The 19,571-nt window shown below is 37.8% G+C and overlaps 2 protein-coding genes across 2 annotated transcripts; one reads left to right on the top strand and one right to left on the bottom strand.

Moving 5' to 3' along the window:
* Nucleotides 1-2,320: 2,320 nt before the first annotated feature.
* LOC117316633 lies at nucleotides 2,321-7,565 on the bottom strand. Its single transcript, XM_033871312.1, has 3 exons — nucleotides 7,420-7,565; nucleotides 5,347-5,482; nucleotides 2,321-3,027 (listed from the first exon to the last, which is right to left on the bottom strand). The coding sequence occupies exons 1-3, from the start codon at nucleotides 7,505-7,507 to the stop codon at nucleotides 2,844-2,846; spliced, it is 408 nt and encodes a 135-aa protein (XP_033727203.1). The 5' UTR covers nucleotides 7,508-7,565; the 3' UTR covers nucleotides 2,321-2,843.
* Nucleotides 7,566-11,396: 3,831 nt separating this feature from the next.
* On the top strand, nucleotides 11,397-16,713 carry LOC117316631. Its single transcript, XM_033871310.1, has 4 exons — nucleotides 11,397-11,968; nucleotides 14,158-14,264; nucleotides 15,172-15,262; nucleotides 16,246-16,713. The coding sequence occupies exons 1-4, from the start codon at nucleotides 11,503-11,505 to the stop codon at nucleotides 16,464-16,466; spliced, it is 885 nt and encodes a 294-aa protein (XP_033727201.1). The 5' UTR covers nucleotides 11,397-11,502; the 3' UTR covers nucleotides 16,467-16,713.
* Nucleotides 16,714-19,571: the final 2,858 nt, after the last annotated feature.

The raw sequence follows: 19,571 nt of genomic DNA, 5'->3' as shown, positions 1-19,571 counted from the left end.
AAGAGACATCAGAGCAACACAATCGATATCAGGAAATGAGGAGACATCAGAGCAACACAATCGATTTCAGGAAATGAGGAGACATCAGAGCAACACAATCGATATCAGGAAATGAAGAGACATCAGAACAACACAATCGATATCAGGAAATGAAGAGACATCAGAGCAACACAATCGATATCAGGAAATGAGGAGACATCAGAGCAACACAATCGATATCAGGAAATGAGGAGACATCAGAGCAACACAATCGATATCAGGAAATGAGGAGACATCAGAGCAACACAATCGATATCAGGAAATGAGGAGACATCAGAGCAACACAATCGATATCAGGAAATGAAGAGACATCAGAACAACACAATCGATATCAGGAAATGAAGAGACATCAGAACAACACAATCGATATCAGGAAATGAAGAGACATCAGAACAACACAATCGATATCAGGAAATGAGGAGACATCAGAACTTAATCGATATCAGGAAATGAGGAGACATCAGAGCAACACAATCGATATCAGGAAATGAAGAGACATCAGAACAACACAATCGATATCAGGAAATGAAGAGACATAAGAACTTAATCGATATAAGGAAATGAAGAGACATCAGAGCAACACAATCGATATCAGGAAATGAAGAGACATCAGAACAACACAATCGATATCAGGAAATGAAGAGACATCAGAACAACATAATCGATATAAGGAAATGAAGAGACATCAGAACAACACAATCGATATCAGGAAATGAAGAGACATCAGAACTTAATCGATATCAGGAAATGAAGAGACATCAGAGCAACACAATCGATATATGGAAATGAAGAGACATCAGAACTTAATCGATATCAGGAAATGAAGAGACATCAGAACAACACAATCGATATCAGGAAATGAAGATACATCAGAACTTAATCGATATAAGGAAATGAAGAGACATCAGAGCAACACAATCGATATCAGGAAATGAAGAGACATCAGAGCAACACAATCGATATCAGGAAATGAGGAGACATCAGAGCAACACAATCGATATCAGGAAATGAGGAGACATCAGAGCAACACAATCGATATCAGGAAATGAAGAGACATCAGAACTTAATCGATATAAGGAAATGAAGAGACATCAGAGCAACACAATCGATATCAGGAAATGAAGAGACATCAGAGCAACACAATCGATATCAGGAAATGAGGAGACATCAGAACTTAATCGATATCAGGAAATGAAGAGACATCAGAGCAACACAATCGATATCAGGAAATGAAGAGACATCAGAGCAACACAATCGATATCAGGAAATGAAGAGACATCAGAACTTAATCGATATCAGGAAATGAGGAGACATCAGAGCAACACAATCGATATCAGGAAATGAAGAGACATCAGAGCAACACAATCGATATCAGGAAATGAAGAGACATCAGAACAACACAATCGATATCAGGAAATGAGGAGACATCAGAACAACACAATCGATATCAGGAAATGAAGAGACATCAGAACAAAAAAATCGATATCAGGAAATGAAGAGACATCAGAGCAACACAATCGATATCAGGAAATGAGGAGACTTCAGAACAACACAATCGATATCAGGAAATGAGGAGACATCAGAGCAACACAATCGATATCAGGAAATGAAGAGACATCAGAACAACACAATCGATATCAGGAAATGAAGAGACATCAGAACAACACAATCGATATCAGGAAATGAAGAGACATCAGAACAACACAATCGATATCAGGAAATGAGGAGACATGAGAACAACACAATCGATAATAGGAAATGAAGAGACATCAGAGCAACACAATCGATATCAGGAAATGAAGAGACATCAGAACAACACAATCGATATCAGGAAATGAAGAGACATCAGAGCAACACAATCGATATCAGGAAATGAAGAGACATCAGAACAACACAATCGATATCAGGAAATGAGGAGACATCAGAGCAACACAATCGATATCAGGAAATGAGGAGACATCAGAGCAACACAATCGATATCAGGAAATGAGGAGACATCAGAGCAACACAATCGATATCAGGAAATGAGGAGACATCAGAGCAACACAATCGATATCAGGAAATGAGGAGACATCAGAACTTAATCGATAAAGTTAAAATCTAGACATCAAAACGTAATAAATAAATAAGTTGGGCAGAACAAAATTAACGATAACAATGACATTGGAGGTATCACATCATCATAAACGACCAAAAGGAAAGACGACGCACCGGAACGCCGCATGATATAGCTAGAGTTATTGATAATTAGTTGTATAAAGAAATGAAAAAAAACCAGAAGTAACGTGCTTGATCAGTTTATTATTCATTAACACCGTGTCCTGTTCTAATGAAATAGGTGATGGAACTGCTCTATATCGGACTATACCTCACGTACAGCCAGCCCTTGTGCGATTACATTCATATTATTGTTAATGTATAAATTATCAGTACATCCTTCAAATCTAGCTCACTCTTCAAAAACTGTCGTTCTGTAACATTTGTAATAGCATCGCTCAGTGACAATTTTGCTTTAGTGAAAGTGATTTGGAAACTTTGTTTTAAACAATGCATACTATTTCGCCAAGAAAATCCGTAATATCATCATTTATTGTTAAGGTTTAAAAGCAATTTGAAATTATTTTTTGTGGTGTGTTTACAGAATGTTGACAGTAAATCGACAGTAAGATTACAGTGAATCGAAAATATGCAGACAATATTATATTGATCTACATCTAGATTGATTAAAAGAACATACTCAATTTATAATGATAAGAAGCTACGTGTGTCACTAGTAAAGTGACATGATCGTCTGACGACATGGCCTAAACAGCTTGCTTTTGGTCGTTTTCCTTTTGTTCCTGGCACCCAGCAGGATAGCAGATTTTAGTACTTTCCCCCTTCTTGGTATATGTACTGCAGGTACATTTGTCCTTTGTATACGATTCTTCTTTAAACTTCATTTTTCTAGCTTCCAAATATTCTGTCATAGCCACTTGATTTCTATCTCTGTTAAAAAATAATAAACGAAAAAAAATAAACAATGGTAATTGTGTCATTCATTTATGACATTTTGTACTAAATAACATCGTTTTCTGTTATAATTGAAAAGAATTAAGACCACGGGAAGGAATGATATTCAGACAAGATATAGACCTATTAGTGATTTACGCGATATGAAGATTAAAAGATGTTGATAAATCCGATGTGGTCCCAATGTCACTGCCTCGGTTCTTATGTTAGAAACTTGCCCTAGATTGATATGACAGGAGTTGTGGTTTTCCCATAGATTTGTATGACGGGGGTTGTGGATTTACCCTAGTTTGATATGACGGAGTTGTTGATCTGCCCTACATTTATATAACGGAGTTGTTGATCTGACCTAGATTTATATAACGGAGTTGTTTATCTGCCCTAGATTTATATAAGGGAGTTGTTGATCTACCCTAGATTTATATAAAGGAGTTGTTGATCTGACCTAGATTTATATAACGGAGTTGTTGATCTGCCTACATTTGTATAACGGAGTTGTTAATCTGCCCTAGATTTATATAACGGAGTTGTTTATCTGACCTAGATTTATATAACGGAGTTGTTGATCTGCCCTAGATTTATATAACGGAGTTGTTGATCTGCCCTATATTTATATAACGGAGTTGTTGATCTGCCCTACATTTATATAACGGAGTTGTTGATCTGCCCTACATTTATATAACGGAGCTGTTGATCTGCCCTACATTTATATAACGGAGTTGTTGATCTGCCCTATATTTATATAACGGAGTTGTTGATCTGCCCTACATTTATATGACAGGGGTTGTGGATTTACCCTAGTTTGATATGACGGAGTTGTTGATCTGCCCTACATTTATATAACGGAGTTGTTGATCTGACCTAGATTTATATAACGGAGTTGTTGATCTACCCTAGATGTATATAACGGAGTTGTTGATCTACCCTAGATTTATATAAAGGAGTTGTTGATCTGACCTAGATTTATATAACGGAGTTGTTGATCTGCCCTAAATTTATATAACGGAGTTGTTAATCTGCCCTAGATTTATATAACGGAGTTGTTGATCTGCCCTAGATTTATATAACGGAGTTGTTGATCTGCCCTAGATTTATATAACGGAGTTGTTGATCTGCCCTATATTTATATAACGGAGTTGTTGATCTGCCCTAGATTTATATAACGGAGTTGTTTATCTGCCCTATATTTATATAACGGAGTTGTTGATCTGCCCTACATTTATATAAAGGAGTTGTTGATCTGACCTAGATTTATATAACGGAGTTGTTGATCTGCCCTAGATTTATATAACGGAGTTGTTGATCTACCCTAGATTTATATATACGCTTACTTTATTAGTACACAAGTCTTACTATCCGTTGACTTTTTTCCGGAGTAAATTGTCATATATTTTCATATTTTGTTTCATTTTCGCATCGGCAGTTTCGTTAAGAGATAATATAGTTGGATCACTTGATACCGTTTCACTTCGAAATGATTATTTTTGATGTGCTAACTGTTGCAGGATAAATAGAATACATGGTCAGTGTCTTAAAATATAGGCTGTATATTTGGCTGGGGACAGAAAGACAAAATTGGCTCGCCAAGACCCGCCACTTTTGTCTTTCTTTACCCTCGCCAAAATACAGCTTATATTTTAAGACACTGACCATGTATTCTCTATCTATACATATGTATTACCTTTGATATCGTTCCCGCGAAATCTTAATAAAGAATGCATCCTTAGATATCTGAAGTTACAATGAATCTAACGTTTTTCACTTTTATAACGTCACGCTGACCTAATAACCAAACAAATCCCCATCCTCTAAACAACACACACGAGTTATATTCGAGGAGGTCCAAAAGACGTGGTCATGTGATAAATATGGCGTATTGTATCGGTGAATACTCGTGATGACGGCATTGTGATAATTTGATAACAATAAAAACATTATCATAATTCATTAATTTTTTTTTGACTGTCTATATTTTTCAGAATCACGTTTTCATGTTCAAATATGACATTTGTTTGTTTTGTGTAACGTCCTATTTAACAGCCAGGGCCATATAAGGACGTGCTTGGGTTTGGAGGAGGAGGAAAGCGGGAATATCCGGAGAAAAACCACCGACTTACGGTCAGTACCAGGTAACTGCCCCGCTTGGGTTTCGAACTCGCCACCCTGAGGTGAAGGGCTGGTGATAAAATATCGGGACACCTTACCCACTCGGCCACCGTGGCCCCGACAAACAAATATGACATACAACGCAATATAAATCAATAGCGTGTAACACAATAGATAACAGAATCCTACCTCTCCTCTTTCGACTGTTGCTGGTTTTGTTGATACTCTGACCACTCCTGGAACAGAAGATCGGTGCCCGATACATATCTCTTATCTCGATCTTCCGTTTGATTTTCCTCTTCAATGTCCTCGCTTTTCGTTTCGACTGAGAAAAAAATAAATAGAAATAATAAATAATAAAGGAACAATTACTGCAGGAACCAGACATAACTTGACTTTAGTCCCGGCTATTACATCAATTTAGTCCTGGCTATTACATCAAGGAATATCGACAGTAAGTTGTTCATTAAGGAAGACACACATTAATGTGAAGATAAAACTGTGTGCACATACGATCTCCTACATGACATTTAACATTTATATACATAACAAACAAATACAGATAAAACATCAAAACAACATTAGATACAAGGCCCAACGTAAACACAGCATGCAACACAACCTACACAATAATTAACACTTAAACTAAGAGACCAAGTCATCGCCTGATAACTATACTGTAATACATTTCCTAATAGGTTGTGTCTGCTTTCCGGTTTTACATTTCCAAACGGGACTGTTATCATATACTACTCTCTATATTGTTGTGTGTAGTAGTTTAAACCCATCAAACAGCCAGGGCCCTATTACATAGGTGTCAGGAGTCACCAACAGCCAGAGTCATATAATAACAGGTGTCAGGAGTCACCAACAGCCAGAGTCATATAATAACAGGTGTCAGGAGTCACCAACAGCCAGAGTTATATAATGACAGGTGTCAGGAGTCACCAACAGCCAGAGTATAATAATGACAGGTGTCAGGAGTCACCAACAGCCAGAGTCATATAATAACAGGTGTCAGGAGTCACCAACAGCCAGAGTTATATAATGACAGGTGTCAGGAGTCACCAACAGCCAGAGTATAATAATGACAGGTGTCAGGAGTCACCAACAGCCAGAGTCATATAATGACAGGTGTCAGGAGTCACCAACAGCCAGAGTAATATAATAACAGGTGTCAGGAGTCATCAACAGCCAGAGTAATATAATAACAGGTGTCAGGAGTCACCAACAGCCAGAGTTATATAATGACAGGTGTCAGGATTCACCAACAGCCAGAGTCATATAATAACAGGTGTCAGGAGTCACCAACAGGCAGAGTATAATAATGACAGGTGTCAGGAGTCACCAACAGCCAGAGTCAAACCAACAAGCTATAATTATACGAGGACAGGTGTTAGGAGGAGCCAACAGCCAGAGTTGTGTGAGGACAGATGTTACAAGGCACCAACAGCCAGAGTTGTATGCGGACAGATGTTACAAGGCACCAACAGCCAGAATTGTATGCGGACAGATGTTAGAAGACACCAACAGCCAGAGTTGTATGCGGACAGATGTTACAAGGCACCAACAGCCAGAGTTGTATGCGGACAGATGTTAGAAGACACCAACAGCCAGAGTTGTATGCGGACAGATGTTAGAAGACACCAACAGCCAGAGTTGTATGCGGACAGATGTTAGAAGACACCAACAGCCAGAGTTGTATGAGGATAGGTGTTAGAAGGAGCCAACAGCCAGAGGCAAACATGACCATTATACAGTACTATGTTTCTAGATTCTCTTCGTTTTACTTGTGACGTCCACAAAGACAGAAAATATACATCTCTAGCAAACTGAGAGAAAACATCGACATTTATGATCTCCGTATGAAGTGGAAATCCCTGTCAGATTATCTGAATATGAATGAATCAGTAGGCCTGATCATGCTTCATTGCTTTAACAAAAGAAATATGAAATTGAAAGGATAGTTGTAAAATTGTATTACATATTTCTGGTGACTATGCCAATCACTGACCTGTATATCTAGCGTAGTCGTATGTTATTTTGTCTCCAGATACATTTTACCTGATAATTATTTTAGTTAATTCAATCTTAAGATGATAACTGCAAAAATAACCATTCAAAATTTCAAGAACATTTTTTTATGTAATGCTGATATTTTGTTTGTACAAAAATACGCTAAAATTACTATCAATACATTTGGTTAATATAAACCTGCGTGCTTTGCCCAGAGAAGTTGCAAAAGACAATCATGGTATTTACCATTCCTGGCGATGACCACGCAAACCACCAATCCGAGGAGCAAAACAATCAACTGCCCAGACATTTTCTTCGTCATCCTGATCTTCATACAACCTGCTGGAGATATGAAAGCATCCTGGGTTCGCCCATCCTAAGAAAGGCAGTACAAAATGATTTTATAGCAAATACCAGCCAAGCCAAAACCCGGCCACATCAAATGAACAAAGAACACGTGTAACACTCTGCCAATCGTATAACTTTTAAACAAAACACTAATTATGGTTCTGTACATGTCAAATATCTTTGATGTTAGGCTATGGGTTTTTTTTCAGATATTTGCACTAGAAGACAATTTATGGAAATAGAACTTAACACTTTGGCTTATTTACACAACTAAATTGCTCGGGGCGTTAATGTTAATATTGCAGATCTCATTTAGCCTAGAACACAAACACAAACTTATTTACATAATTCAATATATTGTGTACTTTTTTTGCAATCTTCAGACGTATTTTATCTCTTTCCATGTGATAGGAATTTTACAAAAACAAAATCGACAGGTAAATACTGTGGGCCAAAATGAATGAAACTGCATCATGCAATTTTCTGCTTCTAGAAAGACCTTAACAGATCCTAAAAGACGACCAAAAAAACTCGAAATATGACAAAGGTAACGAATCAGGATAGGGAGGTGTGACATACCAATCAATTGACTTTAATACATTTCATCATTTTCATTTTAAGATTAAAACCCCCAGTAAATACATAATTTCAAAGCATTGAACAAAAGATACATATTATATAAGTTCTTTCTATATAGGTAGATACAGTCAAGCTAAGATTAATTAATCTGCATTGTGTGACAGACAGATATGTAGTTGCTATAACTAGATAGAGAAACAAAGTCACACATATGTTCAAAGACTGTTAAATGTCGACGTGATGATGATACTGAAATCATAACAACATTTATCAGACAAAGGTGCGATACGAAGACCATCATGGTGACATCTGTGTAATGTGTATACGGACGTGGTAACTAAGACAACCTTGATAGTCCATGAGTTACCTACACTTCCGCTCTCTACACCAATGGAAGATGTCATGGCAAAACACGGCTAGCTATATTGGGTTGGTCTCCGGAAAAGACAGGACAAATAGCTAAACTCAAGGGTTTCTCGTGAAAATTACTGAGGAGAACCAAGTAAAACGGTTGTCAATTACACGGTATGACGACCTTAATACTGTGTATTATGTGTATCAAAGGACAAGGCTAGTCGTTTGTTTTATCAACAAGAAGGCCACGAGTCTTCCATTTTGTCATGTCATATGTCAGGGGTTCAAAGAATGAAGGTGAACGGGACCCCATGAATATGTGACAACGGAACTAGCAGCCATGGACGACCTAACACGACACTGTCCATGTATTCTCGTGTGAAATGTCCGGATAAATCTACCGAACACGACACTGTCCATGTATTCTCGTGTAAAATATCCGGATAAATCTACCGAACACGACACTGTCCATGCATTCTCATGTGAAATGTCCGGATAAATCTACCGAACACGACACTGTCCATGTATTATCGTGTAAAATATCCGGATAAATCTACAGAACACGACACTGCCCATGTATTCTCGTGTAAAATATCCGGATAAATCTACCGAACAGGACACTGTCCGTGTATTCTCATGTAAAATATCACGATCTGATACTAACCATTGTTTACTATTAGTGGTACTATAGACTGGTACCTTTACACTAATTCCATTGATAAACCTGTTACATTTGAGCATTGAACTGTTACCAAATGGTAGTATACAGTCTACAATGCTTATATTTACATTCATATTTTTTTTTATTTACTATAGCTTAAGACGCGTTTAAATTTGCCGCTTCCCCTATCACTGACGTCATCAGGTGCAAATACCGGAACAGCCAAAACTTCCAGAAGGATTAATATAGTCCCTCATGCCGTTATTAATAGCAAACACATACAATGGTTTTGCACAAATTTGGCTTTATTTTCTATTTCATATACGTTTGTAGATATCGTCAAATTATTCACAATTGCATAATTTCTGATTGTTTCAAATCCAAGCAGTTTTTCGGCGCAATGCAATACGGTTAACATTTAGAAGTGATGCGGCTATGAACGGGTATTGCACAGGACAGACTCGATTCCTCGGAAATACGTAATTTTCTATCGACTGGATTTACGTTATTTTCAGAAGAATATCAGTTCTTAAATTTCAAATGAAAATCGTCTTGACAGTAGGTGAAAACGATTCCAAAGATATTTCGTTCGAAACAGATTCAAGTCTAACCAGTCGCATCACATCAGTGAATAACCACAAAAATAAAATCCATTATACATAAACAACCGGAAACCATGTCGATGCTCCCGATAGTTCGGTAGTTATTTAATGGGGGGAGGATGTTAACAGAGTCAGAACAACCCTCCATAGGACATCGGTAGTTATTTAATGGAGGACGTTAACAGAGTAGGTGCTGCCTCATAGCGGTAACTTTAGATGAGACTGGTATGGTTAAATACACGTGTACCAAATGACTAAGATAAAAAATATTCAGTGGGAAAGTTTGGGAGTTATTGATAAGGTTTCAAATTCGATAGATTTATAAGAATTAACAGTTTTAGTCGGCCTATTTGCCTTTCATTCGATATGAACATGTTTATGCATCAATAGTCACATGAAAAATATATCTTTCAAGGACACGCCCCCCCCCCCCCCCCCCCCCCCCCCCATAAGTTGAACAATGTTAATGGTTACCTTCACTCAGATGTTCACAATACAGTGATACAGCATCCAACCAATCATGTACTACTATCATATCATGTCTAAATGCAAAACAAGTAAACCTGACAGCAATGATTTACAGTTTATTTCCGAATCAGCAGAAACCGAACTCTCTCCTAACCACAACCTCCGCTTACTAACAGTGTTTACATACATGTTATCATATGACTCGGCCTCACCGCGTTTATAGGATATCATGATAACACTCGCTATGGTTTGAATTATTTATCATAACTATGTTAAAAAAATAAGTCGGGTTTAAAGTTTAATATTTCAGAAGTAAACGACCATGTGTCAGTTTTCGCCGTGAACAAGTTACGACAACAGTGTAAACCTTTATATCACCCTACAGTCAGAACCGTGAATTGTCTATTATACCGAAAAATCATAATAATGTATGATAGGTAACAAATGGGTCGAGAAATAAGATATCATGTTGATTACAAACCCCTGTGTCTGTGATCAGAGTGAAGACCATATTATAATAGGTAACAATACGGTCGTCAATTAGTTATCGCTACTGGTCCTTTGCACGCGCCCCTGTGATAGATGAAATTTAATTATCTTAATTATATCTCCCCAACCCCAGTGGAATTTAACAACTAGACGGTACAGTATTTATCCTCAGATAGATTTAATAATACTTTACTACATAATAGGACATTCATATATCACTGCCTTTATTGTATTTTGTGAGCCTTGTTTAGCTATTGGTATGTGACTAACTCCGATACCTGCATCAGACAAACGATCACTGTCCTGTTTCAAAGTTTTAAAATAATTCCCCAAAATTATCTCTTACCATTCACGAAAACAAAGGTTTCTCAAGTCCACAGATGTCTAAATACTAATTATGCATGATTTAAAATAATTCCCTATCCTTATCTCTTACCATTCTTGAAAACAAATGTCCTTAAGTCCACAGTCGTCTAAATACTAATTATGCATGATTGGAAATATTTGTTAGAATAAAAATGTCATTAAAACCGATGTCCTGTTAGCAGCTTCCAGTGATAATTTGTGAATATTTGGCAGGAATTTCACACATATGTTTTTAATGAAGAAATGGAATTCTCAGGCTACTCGAGGGTTTGATTTCCTATTTTGACAAGGAACATTTCTCGGACCAACTGTTTATGACGCTGACCTGTTAAAACAGTAACTCTAGACCAGTACGTCTATCCGATATCAGCCTAAGGAAGACCTCGACACTCGCCATATTGTTTTAAGAACCACTGTAGCCTACAGCAGGTTTACCAGAGACACAGCTTTGATTCTGACAATATGCTTCTCCATGAATTAGTACTGGTAACGACTTGTATGATATTTAGTAATGCTTACCCTAGCTTGTCTGTGTCACAAGACACCTCTGGTTTACAGAACGGTGTGGTGTTATTTTTAAATCAGTGTTTTAAGGACCTACACAAAAAAGTGACTGCAATTGATGGAAGATGCGATGTTGTCGAAACGGCCTTAAATTCCGCAGGTCAGAATGCTTCTTTTCCAGCAGATTTACTGGAAATCAAAACCGGTATGGATATCGAATTGGGGATGTTTTCTAAGACACTGAACAAGTTTGAGTATCATCTTCGTCGATTGCGAACTGCCAAAGACGAATTACAAAGGCGTGCCGAACGTACCACCCCAATACCGACTACAACCACGACCACTGCCGAGGAGGAGGAGGAGGAGGGGTCGACGATGCAGGGGGATGGAGCTGATGTCGTTGAAGACTATTATGATGATGCAGGTTAGATATCAAATTACTTACTGAATTATAAAATGAGCAGCTCAGTTTTCTAACAGGTGTTAAACAGCGCGGAGTTTACGGTTACCATACTTTGGTCTAAGACATCTTCATAGCGTCCCGTATTTCCAATTTCTTTGTGACAATCAAACGCGATTTCAACGGGATAGAGAAGGTCTTCTTCACTCTGCAACACTTTCTGTGATAACATATATATGTTACAATATAAATTTTAAGATACTATACAATTTTTAAATCAATCGATTAATACTTATTAAAAGCAAATTACTTGCAGAAAACTTTAATATTTTGAAGTTATTACATTTTCACCAGTGAAATATATATATATTTATATAAATTTATATTTCTCACAACACATTTTGGATATCATCACTTTTTGTTGAATTAACCAATCAAAAAAGAACCGCGTCAAGGTCTCCGAGATCAAAGTCTGACGGAAGAGAATATAAAAGAATTGCAGATTAACTGTGAATAAAAATGAACATACTGTTACATGAGTGATGATAATTCATCATCATGACCACGAAGTAAGCTGTGCACATTTCAGGACTTTCCCTCACTAGGTCTACTAAACGCCATTTTAGAATGAACGCTCAACGCGTAGAAATCTTGTTTTGACTGGACCTTTATCAAACAATTATATTTTGAGAATATTATGTCAACTTCTCAAAAAAATAGAAACTTGAATATAATTTGAATAACACAATTGATAACAATTATTTTTGAACCAGTAATTATATTTTTGCGTTTTTTTTTTATTTGGACTTTATTTTGTCGCGTAGGATTGTTGAGACTAGAAAACGGTAAATCATCGCAATAGGCCTAGTTAGCATACAGGGAAGGTTTTTCGCTGAAAAATGTAATAAACAGAAAATCTACCCGCGTCTTCAGTTATACCAGAGTGCGGATAATATTGAGATATTTTTCACTCGTGCAACGCACCCGCTAAAAATATTAAATATTCGTGAAATATATTTCACTGGAAACGGATAAGTTGCTACAGCTTGTTTGCGGATACTCTGTCGTACTGTGCTAAGTGTTGTTATGAACATAATGTTAAAATATGAATGAACTAAAGTTTAAATAAAATATGTTATATACACTGTTACATACCGTCTATTGTTTTTTATAACTTCCCAGAAGCCCACTAAATGAAAAGTTCATTCTTTGAATTGTTGTCAACGTCGTCCGCTAGCGACCCTGTTCTGATCAATTATACCGCACAAGAAATCCATTTTGAACGAAATGGCCCCAGATTTGTTGTAACATACTAATATGACGGCTTTCATCTATTTCTTCTGAAAATAACTTAAACATATTCGAAAATATCAGCTGTTCTTCCAAGTAACTTGCTGACTTCAGTGTTTTGGTAAGCGCAAAATTATTGATAAAACAACGTCATCGTGCGTCCTGGTTAAATACGGTATTAAGTTCATATGATGTCTTCCTACATGATATCTTCTATTATAAAATACTAGTTATGCGCACTTTCTGATTGGCTAGAATATTAGTACGTGATTTCAAAAAAGTAATGTGAATATATCCGGCCGTCACAAAAATGTTAGTTGAAAAATGTTTTGGCTTGGTATTTCTAATTATAGATTCTGAAATACCTGGCCTTGACCTCATTTACAATATATCTAAGGATTATTAAACTGTCTTTTTTGTGTCTATGATCGATATAGATGCCAGAGCTTTGCAAACAAACGTCATATTATGCTAGTATAGACACCAAAAAGATAGTTTAATGCTTATATTTACATTCTCGACATATTTGTTGTTGTTGTTATTTTTGAAAATTAATATTGTGTTAGCATAAACAATGCCAATATTCAGCGACTTTGTGAATGGGGTTCGACAAATGGAACAGCTTAATTTTTGAAAATTCATTTGTCGCGTGCAGATTGGCAAACAAAAAAGTGCATTGAAATAATACGAAAAAAAACCCCAGTCTGTTCAATTCTTTTTATTATTTGTGTAACAATGTTGTATCAAATTTCTTTTTGATACTTTTTAGATAACATAAAAAATGCGCGGCATGGATTGATGTCACGTTTTGAGTGTCAATTATGCTCACATAGACTGCAAATATTTGTACTTGGTTTATATCGTGGGTTTACCACCAAAATGTAAATATATGTTCATATACTTTAATTAATTTGTGTTTGCAGAAGGTGTGGCCGTCAGCTGTCCTCCTGGCTGGATAACGATTGTCGGTTTCTCCAAATGTTATTATGTCTCAAAGAGGAACGAGAAAGCGAACTGGAAATCCGCAAAGGTACAAATTAGTTGATTGGTTAAGGAGGCTGATATATACATGTATCTGTGGAGTTACTACCCTTCCCTTCTCATCCACATTGTATCTACTATATCATTTATAAACTGTACATATTAATAAAAAGAAGAATTTGTGTATATACATATCATTGTGTATATGTTATGTATAGAGTCTAGTAAGTAATAACGACGATATAGTCCAATATAGGTACTGGATCCTAACAAACAGATGTTCGCTGGATACGTATTACTGGAAATAGATAAGTGGTCATGTAGTAATAACTACAGTATAGACATGTCATTTGTCGAGTTTTTGAGGCAATCTGCCCCTTTATAAAAACTCAGGCAAGTTACAAACGGTCACATATAGACATAGAACATGGAACAGTAACACAAATATAGTGGGTATAACCAACGAAAAATATCGTTATGTTTGTGTTAATGAATGAAAAAGTGTCAACTATTTACTAAAGCCAGGCTGTTCCGCCTAATGTGATAACATTTGTGTATAACCAACAACCAATCACTGCCGTGCTTCCAAATCGTGACGCCTACTGAAGTACTAGACATGCGCATTGTAACTTCTTGTTTCTCTACACATGCGCATTACATGTAACAAAAGTGAGTTCGCTTCTACAAAAGTTAGCTTGTAGTCACTATAGACGTTCGAAGTTATGGGATGAGAAAAAAGCCTTCAAAACATTAGGCGACTGACGTGATATATCGATCGGTTGTGTCCAATTTTCCGAGGCTGATCTTTAATCATAAAGTACGGATAATGTCATATTTCTTATTATGTACGGTTTATGAAGGTCATAGTGCTATTTTCATAACCAAATATATTGATGTGTGAAAAGAAAAGACGGGCTTTTTCATAGATTTGAGGCTTTGTATTATCTTTGTTACAGAACTTTTGTTTGAAAAGGGGAGGGAAACTGGTAGAAATAAAGACCGATGCTGAAGCCATGATATTAAAAGATGCAGTCATCCCTCCTCTCAGTAAGTACATAGACAGCGGGACAGTCATCCCTCCTCTCAGTAAGTACATAGACAGCGGGACAGTCATCCCTCCTCTCAGTAAGTACATAGACAGCGGGACAGTCATCCCTCCTCTCAGTAAGTACATAGGACTGCGGGACAGTCATCCCTCCTCTCAGTAAGTACATAGACAGCGGGCAGTCATCCCTCCTCTCAGTAAGTACATAGACTGCGGGACAGTCATCCCTCCTCTCAGTAAGTACATAGACAGCGGGACAGTCATCCCTCCTCTCAGTAAGTACATAGACAGCGGGACAGTCATCCCTCCTCTCAGTAAGTACATAGACTGCGGGACAGTCATCCCTCCTCTCAGTAAGTACATAGACAGCGGGACAGTCATCCCTCCTCTCAGTAAGTACATAGACTGCGGGACAGTCATCCCTCCTCTCAGTAAGTACATAGACAGCGGGACAGTCATCCCTCCTCTCAGTAAGTACATAGACTGCGGGACAGTCATCCCTCCTCTCAGTAAGTACATAGACAGCGGGACAGTTGCGTGGTACTGGCCATAGGCCGGTGGTTTTTCTCCAGGTACTCCGGCTTTTCTCCACCTCCAAAACCTGACACTGGCTGTTAATAAGACATTGAACAAAATTAACAAAACCAGTCGACATATCAAAAGATGTGGTTATCTCCCCTCCCAGTAAGTACCTCATTACCTGATTCCTTCCTGTTGTATGTATGCTGTAAACAAGTATGTACATAATAAATCCATTTTCACTTCTTTTGGATAGACCCAATCCTTATCATTATTTAACGATCCCAACTTTCCTCGGTTTTTCCAATATAGTGTCCTATGTATGTCGTATTAATGTTTACATATACCATTTCCTAGTTAGTGGGAATCAGTTAATATGCAATGTAGTTGGATTAAAACTAGCATATAACTGTCGTTTATAGGATCACGTGATATATTGACTATAAATAGAGTTATTTTTATCCAGGTGTGTACCACTATGCGTATGTCGGAAGAAGGAGAATGCCAGACTCCAACACCTGGGTATTTCTTTCCAATGAAGAGCCTGTGGATATTTCTCTGCGGTCCTGGCACAAACCGGAAATAACAACGAGAAATGACTGCGGCTGCGTCAGTCGTGACACTGATTTTGATATGGCGGATTGTGTCTGTTCAGGCGTCAAAATGTATTTCATCTGTGAGAAATAATGCTTGTTGTAGATCAGAGGAACATGGAGTTATATTGGAGTTGATGCAAAGCCCTTGGACTCCTGAATACCCATTGTTTCAGGAAAGTAACTTTGTGTGGAAGACAACCGGAATTAGTATTTACTCTACCACAAAGACAAGTTTATTTCGTATAGAGATTCTATACTGATAGGCCGGTCATATAATGACGGACACGTATGTGATGTGACGCCATAATCATAAAAGGTGCCAATAAATTCAGAACTGAAGTCAATGTTTTGAAATTATTAAACAACGTTGGTTTAAATGCATGAAAGAAGAACGTTTTCACATGTAAATGTAATATTACGAAAACAGTGTGTAAGTACAATGAAATAACTCTGATGGCTTCAGAAAAAAGAGCTCGTGGGTGTTTAAATTATCCGAATTGTTAAAATCTTTTCCTTCAAGCGATCACCTCGATACTACAGGCGCTTGCATAGAAAATATGAGTTTCATTTTTTTTTTATATGACAGTGGTATGTGTAATCTGTTAAGCTGAAGGTTGGCAACAACGCCACGAGCGAAACGGCACCCCATCTCACTTCAATCGACTAAAAAACACATGTATACAAACTGACAGGGCGCTAACTATATGCGACCGTCATCAGAAAACATTCATCTTTAACCTACCGTGCCACTCAATACGAATTGTTACATCCAAAACACAATAATCCGTAAAACATCGTCGAATTCCTCGCTCAGAACGCCATTTTTCAAACGGCTCCCTCAGCCTGTCCAGATTCTTCATTTACATACGGGGTTGAAAGGTCATTCGATTATATAATCGACTGTCATGACCAGGTGCACTTTTTGGGAACATCTCGGCATACTTTATTTTACAGGTGCAAGCACAGGACGTCGTTTGCGATATCACGGACTAATAAGATAAAATGTTTTAATGCCATGCAGTGATGAGATCGTCCTTTCCTTTTCTTCAACTGCATCATTTCGGTAGTTGTTGAACTTCGTTTACAATAAAAAAAGATTGCATATAACGGTGCTCAATAACTTGTTAAAGACAGGGCCGGGACATTATACGTATACCATGAAGAAGCAGTATCAGTTGAAATTTTTCGAAGTTAAACTTTGGATGGGGTAATAGCTGATAGTTGTTTGATATTTTGATTTTTTATTGTACTTGCCATCTATTTAGGGCTATGCCCATCTTCAATTTAAAAAAATGGACACCTACATGACTAGTTAAAAATATATAGACCACACACAATACCGGTAAGAATAAGAGGTTGTTCTGGGTATTCTGGCGTTAGCCCTAAAATACTATAAAAGTCTGGCGTTGACACAAAATAACCACTACTGCCCCTCAAGTAAATAATTCTGTAAGCACTTCAGCCAGCTTGATTATTATTAGAGTAGCGTTTGATGCTTACACACTCCATTAATCAGGTAATTCATCAATAACTTAAATTTTATATATGCGAGCGATGTAAAGTGGAATTGTGGAATTAATGGATAATCAGTATTACAAAGAATACAATGTGTTAAACTATTTGACATTGTCACTGGCGGATTTTAAAGCCTTTAAAATTTTGTTCTACCTTTGTGAAAAAAGTATGCGAATCCATTTCCCTTTTACCTTTTTTTTTTTAATTTCAAGTAAAAATGTCTAGGCCTACTACGTGAATGTTATTACAGAATAGGTATTCTTGACTTCATTTGCTTTTCCTGTGTACTAGCGGATTCCGAGGGGGAGGGAGGGGGGTGTCAGGACCCACCCCCCTTTCGGATGAGGAAAAATTGTTTATAGCCTCTGTGTGAATCAATTTATACCCCCCCCCCCCCCCCTTCCACTAATCGAAAATATTATTCTCGAAAGATTGCAAAATTTGCTATAATCATTTGATCATTTCATTTTTCCGAAATTTTGTTCCGAAATTTTGGCCCCCAGACCCCTCGCCAAAAAAAAATTCGGCTCCCGCCTATGGCGCTCGCATTACCACAAAATTACTCCCCCCCCCCCCCCCCCCCCCCCCCCCCCCCCCCCCCCCCCCCCCCTTTCCAATTCCTGGATATCTGCGCCTGCTGTGTACTGTCATATACGGAGCATGGTACTCTAACGTTCAAAATAATGAATAATTTTTGATCATAAATCATCGTTCATCGACGAAACTCTTCAAATAATCGTAAATTAGACGAAACTCTTCAGCGAGCCGAAGCATTTTCCGGACAAAATGCATCTGGAGAAGACCCCCAAAAGTGCACCTGACGACTGACGATCATATAATCGCATAACCTTTCAACCCCGTATGTAAATGAAGAATCAGGACAGGCTGAGGGAGCCGTTTGAAAAATGGCGTTCTGAGCGAGGAATTCGACGATGTTTTCACGGATTATTGTGTTTTGGAAGTAACAATTCGTATTGAGTGGCACGGTAGCTTAACGATGAATGTTTTCTGATGACGGTCGCATATAGTGTGCGCCGTGTCAGTTTGAATAAATGTGTTTTTTAGTCGATTGAAGTGAGATGGGGTGCCCTTTCGCTCGTGGCGTTGTTGCCAACCTTCAGCTTAACAGATTACACATACCACTGTCATATAAAAAAAAAATGAAACTCATATTTTCTATGCAAGCGCCTGTGCTCGATACCCGCAACATGATGTAACCGTTTAGACATCCTGCCCATCCTCCCACTATATAATGGAAGCGTCCAGACATCCTGTCCCTCCTCCCACTATATAATGGAAGCGTCCATACATCCTGTCCCTCCTCCCACTATTTGATGGAAGCGTCCAGACATCCTGTCCCTCCTCCCACTATATAATGGAAGCGTCCAGACATCCTGTCCCTCCTCCCACTATATAATGGAAGTGTCCAGACATCCTGTCCCTCCTCCCACTATATAATGGAAGTGTCCAGACATCCTGTCCCTCCTCCCACTATTTGATGGAAGCGTCCAGACATCCTGTCCCTCCTCCCACTATATAATGGAAGCGTCCAGACATCCTGTCCCTCCTCCCACTATATATATGTTACGTGGTGAACCACCGCTAAATAATGGAAGCGTCTAGACATCCTATTATATCATCATATTTTTAACACCATTTTTTTTGGCTTAAACATATTTTT

The sequence above is a fragment of the Pecten maximus genome, chromosome 18 (assembly GCF_902652985.1).
Source record: "Pecten maximus chromosome 18, xPecMax1.1, whole genome shotgun sequence".
Taxonomy (NCBI): Eukaryota; Metazoa; Mollusca; class Bivalvia; order Pectinida; family Pectinidae; genus Pecten; species Pecten maximus.
Note: the sequence above shows the minus strand (reverse complement) of the source record. Positions and strands in the feature narration are given on the sequence as shown.

What these genes read in the sequence shown, in the direction of transcription:
- LOC117316631 (XM_033871310.1), top strand. Translation starts at nt 11,503, where the DNA reads ATGCTTCTCCATGAATTAGTACTGGTAACGACTTGTATGATATTTAGT. An exon ending in AGACTATTATGATGATGCAG is followed by an intron (nt 11,969 to 14,157) that starts GTTAGATATCAA and finishes TTGTGTTTGCAG; the next exon opens with AAGGTGTGGCCGTCAGCTGT. An exon ending in CGAACTGGAAATCCGCAAAG is followed by an intron (nt 14,265 to 15,171) that starts GTACAAATTAGT and finishes TCTTTGTTACAG; the next exon opens with AACTTTTGTTTGAAAAGGGG.
- LOC117316633 (XM_033871312.1), bottom strand. Translation starts at nt 7,507, where the DNA reads ATGAAGATCAGGATGACGAAGAAAATGTCTGGGCAGTTGATTGTTTTG. An exon ending in CGTGGTCATCGCCAGGAATG is followed by an intron (nt 5,483 to 7,419) that starts GTAAATACCATG and finishes TTTTTTTCTCAG; the next exon opens with TCGAAACGAAAAGCGAGGAC. An exon ending in CAACAGTCGAAAGAGGAGAG is followed by an intron (nt 3,028 to 5,346) that starts GTAGGATTCTGT and finishes ATTTTTTAACAG; the next exon opens with AGATAGAAATCAAGTGGCTA.